Source organism: Astatotilapia calliptera, chromosome 14, assembly GCF_964374335.1.
Source record: "Astatotilapia calliptera chromosome 14, fAstCal68.1, whole genome shotgun sequence".
Taxonomy (NCBI): Eukaryota; Metazoa; Chordata; class Actinopteri; order Cichliformes; family Cichlidae; genus Astatotilapia; species Astatotilapia calliptera.
This window is the reverse complement of record NC_137435.1, coordinates 37,575,983-37,588,454: the sequence shown is the minus strand read 5'-3', so window position 1 is coordinate 37,588,454 and position 12,472 is coordinate 37,575,983. Positions and strand designations below refer to the sequence as shown.

The 12,472-nt window shown below is 38.4% G+C and overlaps 1 protein-coding gene across 2 annotated transcripts in view; it reads right to left on the bottom strand.

The window, feature by feature from the left end:
• Nucleotides 1-12,472, bottom strand: part of sez6b (seizure related 6 homolog b) — a 237,816-nt gene that overhangs the window by 141,039 nt on the left and 84,305 nt on the right. For both annotated transcript variants that reach the window (XM_080289250.1, XM_080289251.1), the window contains exon 2: nt 4,251-4,775. In XM_080289250.1, coding sequence (XP_080145376.1) covers nt 4,251-4,775 — 525 coding nt within the window. The remainder of the gene's footprint in view (nt 1-4,250; nt 4,776-12,472) is intronic.

The window sequence follows — 12,472 nt, the reverse complement described above, 5'->3', positions numbered from 1 at the left end:
CTAATTTGACTAATTTGCCATGATCAGTTTTAATTGAGCTTAACTGAGAAGATAGCAGTGCTTCTATATCCGGTTCCCATTTAGCTTGTTCATTCCATGATAGAGCTTTAACTGCAGTTATGGATTGCATGGCGAACTGTGTTCATATATGATCATTTCTTAATGTTCCTGAGTCCATGTAGTGATTTAAATGATAAATGGTAAATGACCTGTATTTGTATAGCGCTTTACTTAGTCCCTAAGGACCCCGAAGCGCTTTACGCTACATTCAGTCATCCACCCATTCACACACACATTCACACACTGGTGATGACAGCTGCCCTGGGCCGCACTGACAGAGGCTAGGCTGCCGGACACTGGCGCCACCGGGCCCTCTGACCACAACCAGTTATTGACCAGAATCATGCCTGTTTTTAATGCAACAGCGCCTGAGGGCATAAAGATCAGGGTGATCCAATACAGATTTTTGGCCTTGTCCCTTGTATCAGAATTTTCTCCAGATTTTGGTGATGAGGTTATGTACTGTAGATGATCCACAATTTGTATTTGTAGTTTTTTTGCAGATTGGTAAATCTCTGCCCAGTTTACTTCTAAAAAGCTCTACCTCTCTAAGATTTAAAAAAAAAATTTTTTTTATATTGAATCATGCTTTTGTCCCGGATTAAGGAATGCTGGACCTGCTCTTTATCCTCTCAAAGATGTTCTAGCGTGCATGGAAGTTTGCCCAACCAATCTAAATGCATTTTTTGGACATGGAGAAGGCTACATGAATAGGGTGTCTGACCCTTTGTTACGTTGTTGTTATGTTAAGCTATTTAGCCCATGTACATCATCGCAAGAGTTTGGTCTGCATTGTTGGCAATAAGTTGGACTAATTTCTGGTGGGTGTTGGACTGTTTATGGACAGAATTTGTAGCTGTAGCAAAAGATGCACACATCCCCTTGTTCCCAGTTGATTTTAATCATCCAATGAGAAAGCAGCTGGGCAACCAGAGGAAGTTTTCATTATCACTATAAATAAATATATTAGATATTATATATATAAATAATATATATATTATTTATATGCAACAGTCAGTATATAATTAAGCATCTGTTAAAATCACATAGAAATGATGGTTTTGTGTTTAACAGTAACGACACTTAATGCTCTTTTTCTGATTTAGGATTATGCGTTTAAGGAGTTGGCGACAGTTTTTATCTTCATCCTTTACTCCAGAACACACAAAACTGCCAAGGTTGAAGCTGGCTCATGGGCTGCCTGATGCACACACACACACACACACACACACACACACACACACAAAACTCAGAACAGTAATTTCTACTACTCAAATTACATTTATCATTCATGTATTAATTACATTTATATTTTAAGTTATCTTTTATTAAAAACAAATTTGCCTTATTATTACGAAATAGAGAAACACTCTGTTTTAGTACTTCACAATTTAATAAAAGGTTTAAATAATCAATCCCCGCGACCCTGAAAAGGATAAGCGGAAGCGAATGGATGGATGGTTTAAATAATCATTAGTGTTGGTTAGAAAATGTCAAATTATGCAACTATGTGGATTATTTGGCACATAGAGAATGCTCTAAAGCTCTTTTCTTGTCTTCACTGTAATAACTCTGTCTCTGGCTGCCTTTCGAAGCAGCTGAGCTCTGTGATGGACAGCTAAGGACAGATCATTTCTTAGTGGCCTTCGGGAGCTTTCTGCTCCACCGCCTTCATCCATCTCTAAGCTAAAAAGTAAACTTTTGCTGAAGTGCTTCTTTATGAAGAAGAACATCCTCTCTGTGTCCCCTTGGTACTTCCCTTCAGGGAGTGTCCACTCCAGCATTATTGCTGAATTACAATTTTGTGCCTGAATGTCTGTCTCGGAGCAGGGTTTGTCTGTCAGTGCTTTGCTCTGTTATTATCTTGCACACAGATGAGCTGATTAATCAAGCTACTCCCACTTTGCTCTTCCTGACCTGAAAAGTCGAGAAGAAATTAATACCTTGATATTTATTTTCCCAGTCCACTCTCTTCATAACAGCGAGTCTCTGGGTTGTTCTGCTGTGGTCCCTGTTTGGACCTCTTGATTAAGGGTTAGTGATGCAATGATGCTGTTGTAATTTATTTCAGTCCTATGGCAGTCCAGTCATAAGAAATGCAAACAGAGTAGATATTAGCTGAGAGCTTGAAGTCATCATGGGTGTCAACAAAAGAGATAACAAAGTCAACTGATAAAGTAAGAGATATAAGAGACGGGGCTTCTATGGTGTTTGAATTGTTTAGACTATTACTTTTTAAGGTGTAACGGTAATTTTATGAAAAGGGTAAAAGGTGTGTTTGTATGTGGGTGTGTGAGTGTTGAAAAATGTTTTGTTTTTGTTTTTTAATTTACAGACTGCTTGCAGATTGCTATGAGCTGCTGTGGTTCCGATATATTTGCAGTAAATATAAACTAGAGGTTTCACAGATTGAATGAACAGGCTACATAGCAGAAACCGACATATGTACATTGTTACTGCTGATTACTAATTCTGAACATAAGATACATAAAATATTATTCAACAGCACTGGTAATGTTTTAATAGAAAGAAGAAATATTTCAATTTAAATGTGAGTTAATTCTTTACTGATTCCTGTCTAAGCTTGATTCCAAAGGGAGAGCAAGACAGAGAGCACTTCTATTGTACAGCACAGATTCTCTCCCTTTACCTCTGACACTTCAAATGAGCTTTAAGGACCAGAAATATGTGGGGCTCTTAGGGCTGCACGATTTTGCATAAAATGAGAATCACGATTTTGCTTATTATTGAGATCACGATTCTCACGATTCACGATTCTCTCACGATTTTCTTTTCCAATATAAATATTTATTGCACTTATTAATTGCACATCAACTTAGTAACAGTTGAGACTGAACATAAAAACAATAAATAAACATAAAAACAACAAATGTCTCACATTTTGTCGTTGTACTGCTTGAAATTCCGTCTCCACCGTTGCTCGACGCTGCGTGTATAATGCAGGTAGTGCAACAATGGAAAAATAGTTGCGGGACGGCACTGTGTAGCGTTTGTCTAGGGTGTTGATCGTTTTCCTAAATCCCTCGATTTGCACAGTGTTGATGGGAGCCATATCTTTGGTCAGGTGATAAGTGATAGTCTCTGTAATTTCTTTGTGCCTGCGGGAGTTCGACAGGTATAGGGAAGCGCTGTATAAGGTTCCCGTTATTGGTGTTTGATTTTCTCCTGTCACTTTCTCATCATCCCTGACGTGCTCTCCGTTGTTTTTTCCCTGCCAATTTTAGCAGCCAGCTTCTGTATCACGTGGTATAAGGCTCCGCCCTTGTCATTTGTTGAGCAGGAAGAGTGAGCGCTTGTTTTCACGCAGATTACGTCCCGGATCAAAATGCGGTACAATCGTCGTCTTTTTTTTTTCTTTTTTTTAAAAATCGTTGTCATTTGGAAATGAATGCATAAGTATGCATTGAGATCGCGATTTTCTAACGATTAATCGTGCAGCCCTAGGGGCTCTGCTCTAAATATTTGGGGTGCGGACTCACTGAAAAGCTACAGGGTCCACAGGGTTAGCACTGTCAACTTAGCTAGCAGATTCCTTCCTAAGGTTCCCAGCTGGTCCCTTTCTGTAGGAAGTTTGCATATTCTGATTTGTGTAGCCTTTCTTTCCCTCTGGGTTTCCTCCCTTTAGATTTCCTGCAATTGAAGGTAATGCAGGTTCAGGTTAACTGTGGTCTCTAAACTAGCCATGGAAATGAGGTAGACGAAGAGCCTAAAGTTTATAGAATAAAGACGTTTAAATGTGGTTTGTAATTTAAAGTGCTATATGAATGTTACCACTATACAGAACTATATTTCTTTAGATATAAATTAGCATTTGTTTATTAAAAGTATAACATTGTTGTTTAGAGGCCCTTTGTTAATGCTTTCATATTTCTACATTTATAAACTATTATGAACCAGCTAATCAAAACGTTTTTCATGGTCAATTAAATCGCTCACACAGAAACTTAAAGTCTTTCCTGTTTTCTTGCTGACTTGATGATAGTTTAACTGACACAACACTTCACAAATGTCTCCACTCGTAACCCCCCCCCCCCCCCCCCACACACACACACACACACACCCCCACACACACACACACACATACATTCCCTTCCCTATAATTAATTGGTACTTTATAATAAAAACTATTATTTTTATGCAATGAGGTGTATTTAAAGACCTATTCTTACCTGGACTCTGCATGGTGGTGATGATGGTGGTGGTTGTGATAGTGGTGGTAGTTGTCTCCTCTTCATCACTGCCTGCCCCTGCAACCTTTTCCCTTGCAGCAGTATCACTGGAGGTCATAATGGTAGAATGTTTGGGGCCTTTCAAAACTCTGCCGGTAACTGGAAGAAGTGCACTGGAGAGAGAAGTGGTTGCTAATGCATGTATGGAAAGGGTTGCTTGCATGTTGGAGCTTTCAGGAGTCTCATCTGAAATCCTTTCATCACTGTTATCCAGTGTTCTCCTGGATGGTGATGTGGAAAGCTGAGAGCTTGATCCTCCACTGTCTTCAAGGTACTTTGCCTGACCACGAGGGCCTGGGTGGGCCTGGTTTTGGGGCGGATTCCGGTAGAGTGGGTGATGATTCAGGATGTTGATTGGCGGTGCAGTGGTGACCACAGGGAGCCTCCTGTCTGTGTCCTGGGTGGTAGGGTAAAGGTTGGGAATGCCCCCAGGAGTGATGGAGAGACTATCCTCAGAGGCAAAGGCTGCAGAGAATGAAAGAAAATCATAGAGGGATGGTGGTTCATATCACAGACTTAATCATCCAAGTGCAGGAATTCCACGCTTTACTTTCCTGCTTGCTGCTCTAGTTCTGAACCTCTCCATCCACAGCCATTATCACACTTCTAGCAGATCAACTTTTAAAAAACAAAACAACAATGATAGTGCATAGTTTTTATAATTGCAAGGTCCAAATCAATATGTAGAAGAAATGGAAAAAATGAGTCTCAGGGGGTTAAAATCAAGACTAACATTATAAAGACATGATGCATTTATAGGAACTTTTATTAATTCCCTTCAAAGATGGAAAAAGGTTTTGTGCTACTTTGCAGTATGGTTCTGTTGTAAATATTTTACTTTGGAGAAGGTGGTTTAAAATGTAGAATATTCAGTTTGTGATTCGCATGTTTTCATTTCTTATTATGTGTTGACTGTTTTGTACAATTTTTTTATTTTATTTTACTTAGTTTACGTTCATAGTGTGAACTTCAATTTTTTGTTATGTTGTAAAAGGAATATTCTGCTGACACAAGTGAGTAGCATGATCGAACTAAATGCTAAATGGACTTGTTCTTATACATAATGGTTTTCTGCTCTACCCGAGCACTCAGAGTGCTTTACACAACTTGCCTCACTCACCCATTCACACAAGTACTTTTTTCTACGGTATTCACACACATCCATACTCTGATCGGGGCGATCTCAAGAGTTGGGAGTTCGCCTTGTAATCGGAAGGTTGTCGGTTCGAGCCCATGGCTTGGACAGTCTCGGTCGTCGTGTCCTTGGGCAAGACACTTCACCCGTTGCCTACTAGTGGTGGTCAGAGGGCCCGGTGGCGCCAGCCTCGCCTTTGTCAGTGCGCCCCAGGGTGGCTGTGGCTACAATGTAGCTTGCCATCACCAGTGTGTGAATGTGTGTGTGAATGGGTGGATGACAGGTTGTGTAAAGCGCTTTGGGGTCCTTAGGGACTAGAAAAGCGCTATACAAATACAGGCCATTTACCATCGAAGCATCAGAGAGCAAATTGGAGTTCCTGCCCAAGGATATTTGGCATGCAGACTGGAGCAGATGGGGGTCAAATTAGTAGTTGACGTGGTAGAGGAATCTCCCTGGCAATCTCTCTCTGGAAATGTCAAAGAGATATTCTGCGTGCACATTGTGAATAAACCTCTGGTCTTTCATAGTAAATTCATGTGAGACAAGTGTGCTAGGCAAGCTGTCACTGGTTTAGCTTTCACTGCTCTGAGATCAGTTGCCAGCTGTGCTTTGTATGGAAACACAGCTACTATTAGCAAGCAAACAAGCTTCAAAGATTAAGCTTTCCTCTTGCTCGCCAACTTGGTCAACATGTGTGATGTAGAGAAAAACTGAAGAAGCTTCTCCTATGGGAGGTGAAATGTCTTCAAGAAACTCAAAGAAGTCCAGTTGCTTTCTTTCAAAGCTCCTTAGACCAGCGGTTCCCCAACCGCCATGGACCGGTTTATGTCCAACAATATTTTCACGGACTGGCCTTTAAGGTGTCACGGATAAATACAACAAAATAAAACCAGTACCGGCACCGAAAAAAAGAAGATTTATTCATAACACAGGAAACGACCCAGGGAAACAGAGTTAACGATAAAACGATAACTAAATAATGATAAAAACCCTGAAAATCGTAAATTTCACACTCAAGCCTCAACTCTTGCAGCCCGGTACCAAACAACTCACGGACTGCCTTAGACTACCATGACCGGGATGAATCTCCATCAACTAGAGAAGATTTCATGAAATGTAATGAATGAAACAACTCACTGTACAGCATTGAACAAAACTGTCACACTTTTTATGGTGGTGAAATAAGTCATGCTGCATTGTACAGAACTAATCATTTTTATTAATTTAGTGCTGAATTAAAAAACGTTAGGAGAATAACAAATGGAGATTAAATTCTGGAAATTCCCTGTACTAGATTTCTTGGCCATGGGTGTGTAAGCACAATGATTAAATGATTAAACGATACAAATGATTACATTTGTATGATCTCTACAGTCAGAAAAAGACAAAAAGACTATTCATGGCTCAAATGTTTTGTAAAACAATTTCAAAATGCTGTGTAATTGAAACATGTTTTAATATCACAAAGCTGCAGTGATTTTGATAGCTTAACTTCATATCGCAGAATTAAACTGACATGCAGTCCCCCTCTTTATATCTTTACTCTGTCCAAAGCGGTGCATCCTGACATCCAGGCAGCGAGGGCCCGTCACATGCTTTTGGATGGAGACAATAACATTTACTCATATATCACTGCAAATTCATACCATTTTTTTTAAAGCTATTAAGTCAGACTTGCTCTCAACACTTATTTATGTGGAGCAGTGCATTAGTGTAGGGAGTCAATTGGCAAATGGGAAAGTTCTTTTAAAAAGCCCAACAGTACAACCCAAAGAGTTCTCATAAATTATTCACATTAGTGGATTCTACCCTCGCTATCATCCTCGTAATAAGCCTTAATGTTCGTTCCTGAGGAGATTTGATGAGCCGCTATAATTCTCCCAATGTAATGATTAGTGCTGCCCTCCCAAGTGCACCTGTGAGATCTAATCTGAGACCACTTCAGGAGGCTATCATCCACTGAGGGAAGTCTTATGTTTCCTTAACAATGCTTCATTTCCACCATAATAACTCCCACTCTCTTCCAGCTAATAGCTATCTGCTTCAAACAATCAGGCTTTATTGTAGCTGTGCCACTTTCCTCCCAGCAACTCCCTTGTCAAACATGTGCATAGCTCTTTGCACACAATTGAGTAGATTTGCAAGTAACAAGGAAAATAAAGGAAAATAAAGAATCTTAAGTCAATTGACTGAACATCTGCAGCTTGCTGCTACAAAGTCTATAATGTAATGGATATGCTTGTGTTTTATTTGGGTCAAAATAATTCAGTTGTGTGTTAGAATATTGCAGATACAGAAGGATTTGAAATCTATAAAAATACATAAGTATACTGAAGGGTATATGCCAAACTATAATCAATATTGATAATACTGATGATTAATTAAGGAGTAATTTCAGATCAATAGATTAATTCTTCTCCCTCTTTTTACTATTATTATTATTATTTTTAGTAGTAGTAGTATTGAGAACAGATTTGCCCAATCCTGCATTTTAATGGTCATCCAATTCAATTTAATTCCGTTTTATTTATATAATATATAGTTTTACATTTTATCAGCTCTGTTTCTTCCTTATTACACAGAAACTACCACAGGGACTTGAGTGATAATAACTTAGAAATTATTACATTCTTGTTTCTGCCATCTCAACAATAATGAATTACAGTAGTCCAGCCTAGGATCAATAACTGTACTGTGATGAGTTCTGAAACCTGACTGAAACTCTGCAACATATGAATACAGTTGTGGTCAAAAGTTTACATACACTTCTAAAGAATATAATATAATGGCTCTACCGAGTGTCCCGTTATTTCTAAAACTCTGATTTTTCTCTGATAGAGTGATTGGAACAGATACTTCTTTGTTAACAGGGTTAACAGAAAAAAGTGATCACATTTGCTGGTGAGCCAAAATAAAGTCATAAAAGAACCAAACTTCATGAATGTTTTTTGTTAGTATCTTGCCCAAGGACATTTGGCATGCAGCCAGGAGGCAGCCTGGGATCGAACCACCGACCTTCTGATTAGTGGCTGACCTGCTCTGCCACCTGAGCTACAGCCACCCCAGGTAAATAGCACCATATAACTTTGTTGTTTGCAAAACTTGTGCATAATTTTTAGAAAGGTACAATTTCTATTTGCATTTCAAGTTATGAAAATGATTCGTTAAACATGTTTGTGGTTTTTACAGTAAAAAAATATAATATATTTTCTACTCGGATTTAAAAACAATTTTTGTCTGAATTTAGATCAATTGTGCTAATATAGTATGCCAAAATGAAAAAATAACGCCAATTTCAGATATTTGAGGTTGTGCTGAAAATAATGATACCAAACAAGGCAAGATAAACAATTTTTAAAGGTGAAATATAGAGGTAAAATCAAAAGTAGTCAAAAATGGCCAATTATACCCTGGACCCCAGAGGGTTAATTAGAGATAGACTGATCACAATTAAGATCAAAGCATTAATTAATAGTAGGACTTCTCTGAGCAGTCTTGTAGAAATTGGATCTACTGGATACATTAATAGTTAGGAGGAGGTAATTATTGAAGTTCTGGGAGGCTTTTTCTTTCATTGAAGCCACAGTATCCAGGGCAATACCATTTGACACACATAAAATAGTATTTTTTCACCAATAAAATTATTCCAAAGTTCTATTAGCTGAAGATTTGGTTTATATAAATATGCCGTGTAGTGTGTGCTTAGAAAATTAAGGGAGCTGGACAAGTTGAGGCCAATTGAACAGTATCTGAAAGTCATGTCCATAAGAAAGCTTCATCAGAAATGGTCTCAGTGGAAGGGTGATTGTCAAGAAGCAATTCTTAAAGAAATGAAACAGGAAAAAAAGACCTCCACAACAGTATTGAAGCATTGTTGAATCATCTTGTCGGAGAGTAGAACAAAAGGCAGCCAACATCCAAAGAAGACCTTGGGTATGTCATTCAAGAAACCCAGAGGACTATTAATGAAAACTGCTTAAAGAAATGAGAAGAAGCTTTTCTCAGAGATTTTAGTCTTGTTGAAGAATAAAAGTAATACTAAACTGTGGCAAACAATCTAATCTTAGAAGCTTAGAATTGTAAAAAGTCTTTTTTTTTTCCTTATGGAGTGAAAAAGTCTTTTTAATATGTTTGTCTCACTTAAATGTTTCAGATTATCAAAGAAATTAAAATATTACACAAGCATAACAAAAGTTAACACAAAATGCAGTTTCTAAAGTGTTTATTGTTGATAAGGGGAAAGAAAACAAACCTACATGGTCCTGTGTGAAAATGATTGCCCCCTAAACCTAATAACTGGTTGGGTCACCCTTAGCAGCAACAGCTGAAATCAAGCTTTAGCAATGACTGGCAATCAGTCTTTTACTATTCAATTCAATTCAATTCTATTTATATAGCGCCAAATCACAACAAAAGTCGCCTCAAGGCGCTTCATAGATACAGAGAAAAACCCAACAATCATATGATCCCCTATGAGCAAGCACTTTGGCGACAGAGGGAAGGAAAAACTCCCTTTTAACAGGAAGAAACTTCCGGCAGAACCAGGCTCAGGGAGGGGCGGGGCTGATGGGATTTCCGGCTCTTTTTAGTGAGCCGAACCGGCTCTTTCGGCTCCGAACCGAAAAAAAAAAAAGTGGTTTTATTTATATATAAATATATGCGGTGGCCCCTAGAGACAAAACACGTACAAACTCCAAAAAGCACATACAAACTCCAAAACACATTTCTAGCATGAACTGAACTTCCAAAACAGAGCTACCTAGATCACTTAAATTACACAATTGAAAGCATGAAAGCATATGTGTATTGTTTGTGTATTTATACACAAGCATTCATATATAGTCAAATAATTAAAAAGAAAAAAAGTTCATTTACCTGTTATTACCACACAGAAAATCCGGTCATTGGTATTTACTGGCTTGTGTAGCCACTAGGTAACAAAAGCTCAACACTGCCCCTAGCATCCTGGAGCACTTCTGTTATCTTTTGTAGGATGATCTGATATCCTCGTGTTGGTGTTGTTCCCAGACCATCATGAAAATGTTGTTCCAGGTTCAACATTGCAAGTGACCAATCACATTATTGTGACGTTATTCTTTTGCGCGCCAAGCCATTCGTGCATTTATGAAATTCCAATGTTGCAAGGACAATATCAATTCTGCTTACTGTTTATTAAAGGGTTACGGTTAGGGTTAGGGTCAGGGTCCGTTGATCGGCGGACAGAGGCGGTTTCACGCAGCTTTAGTACAGTTTTTTGTTTTACGCCGGTTTTTCCCGAAGTCGCAAAAGTATGACGTCACAACATTCTGATTGGTCACTTGCAATGTTGATCCTGGAACAACATTTAGTATGATGATCTGGGAACAACACCAACACGAGGATATCAGATCAACCGTCTTTTGTATGTGTTTTGAGTTTTTATGTGCTTCTGAGTTTTTTATGTGCTTCTGAGTTTTTACATGTTTTGGAGTTTGTACGTGTTTTTTACGTGTTTTGGAGTTTGTACGTGTTTTGTCTGTAGGGGCCACCATAAATATACTTTTATTTATTCACTCCACATAAAATGTAATAAATAAATCATATAATACAAAAATCAACTATTCACATTTCAACTTTTAACTATTTAAATTTTCAGCTTTTTCCTTTTAAAGTGAAACAACACAAAACACTGCAACACAATTAAATATAAATTATAATATGAAAACAAAAAGAAGATGCACATTCTCTGTCATATGGACCTGCATGAATAAACTTTCTGAATCCTTTATCATCCGCAACTGAAAATAGTTGTGGATGATTACTATACCTTTCTAATGTGACGTTGTTGTCCCTGGCTCTCTTTGTCCATCTCTCCCTCCCGCTCTGTTCCTGTGCTACTGAGTGTAACTACTGCCCCTCTTCCCAGCGTAGAGCACAAGGCTCGCATGCTGAGTGAAGCGGAAAAAAAGTGCGAGAGAGGGTGAGAGAAAGAAAAAAAAAACATGGCTCGCGATAAGGAGCTGGCTCTAAGAGCCATTTCGTTCGCGACCGACACATCAGTACAACATGTGTTCTGCGCAATGCTCTGAAAATAATTTTGGTAGGCTGGTCACTCCCAGAAAGGTTTACCACGGTTCCATGTTCTTACCATTACTGGATAATGGCTCTCACCATGGGTAAATGGAGTCCCAAAGCCTTAGAAATGGCTTTGTTACACTTTTCCGACTGATAGAGGTCCGTGATTTTGTTTATAAAGTGTTTTTTTAGATTGTGGTATGATGTGTTGCTTTTTCAGATCCTTTAGCCTGCTTCAATTTGTCAGACAGGTTCTATTTAAGTGATTTTTTTTGATTCAACAAGTCTGGCAATAATCAGGCATAAGTGTTTAGTGAAACTAAACTCAGCTTTCCAAAAAATGTGGCTAATCACAGTTCATTAATGATTTCATTACTTACACAGGACCAGATAGCTTAATCAATGAAATCATCATTAAAAACTCCATTTTGTATTTACTCAGGTTATCTTTGTCTAATATTAAAATTTGTTTGATGATCTCAAACATGTAGGTATATGACAAATATGAAAAACACCAGAAAATAAGGAAGGGGGCAAACAAAAAAAGCAAAAAAACCCACTTTTTCTTTCACAACGAAGCAGTGTGCTATTCTTTTCTTTCTTTTGGCTGTTTCTTTTCTTCAGCAGCAGGTTTCTGTTCTTTGTGCTACAGCAAGAGGACAATTGTGAAAATGAGCAAAACACCTTCAGGGAATCTTTGATGTCTTCCCCCTAAGCTGTCAAAGAGCCACAACTGATTCTAAGCTCACCTTTGAATAAACCATGATTCCAGTACAAATCCCTCACATTAAAGTTCAAAGCAGTTTACAGTAGGAGACACACGCACCCTGGAAGAAAAGCTCTGCTTTGTGCTTCCAAAGCCTGATCTTTGGATTATTCTAAATCTCCCTTTAGCAGTCATTCATCTGAACTACAGTATATCAAACACATTTTTCACAAAATAACCATTCACTTCTACTAAGGTCCTGTA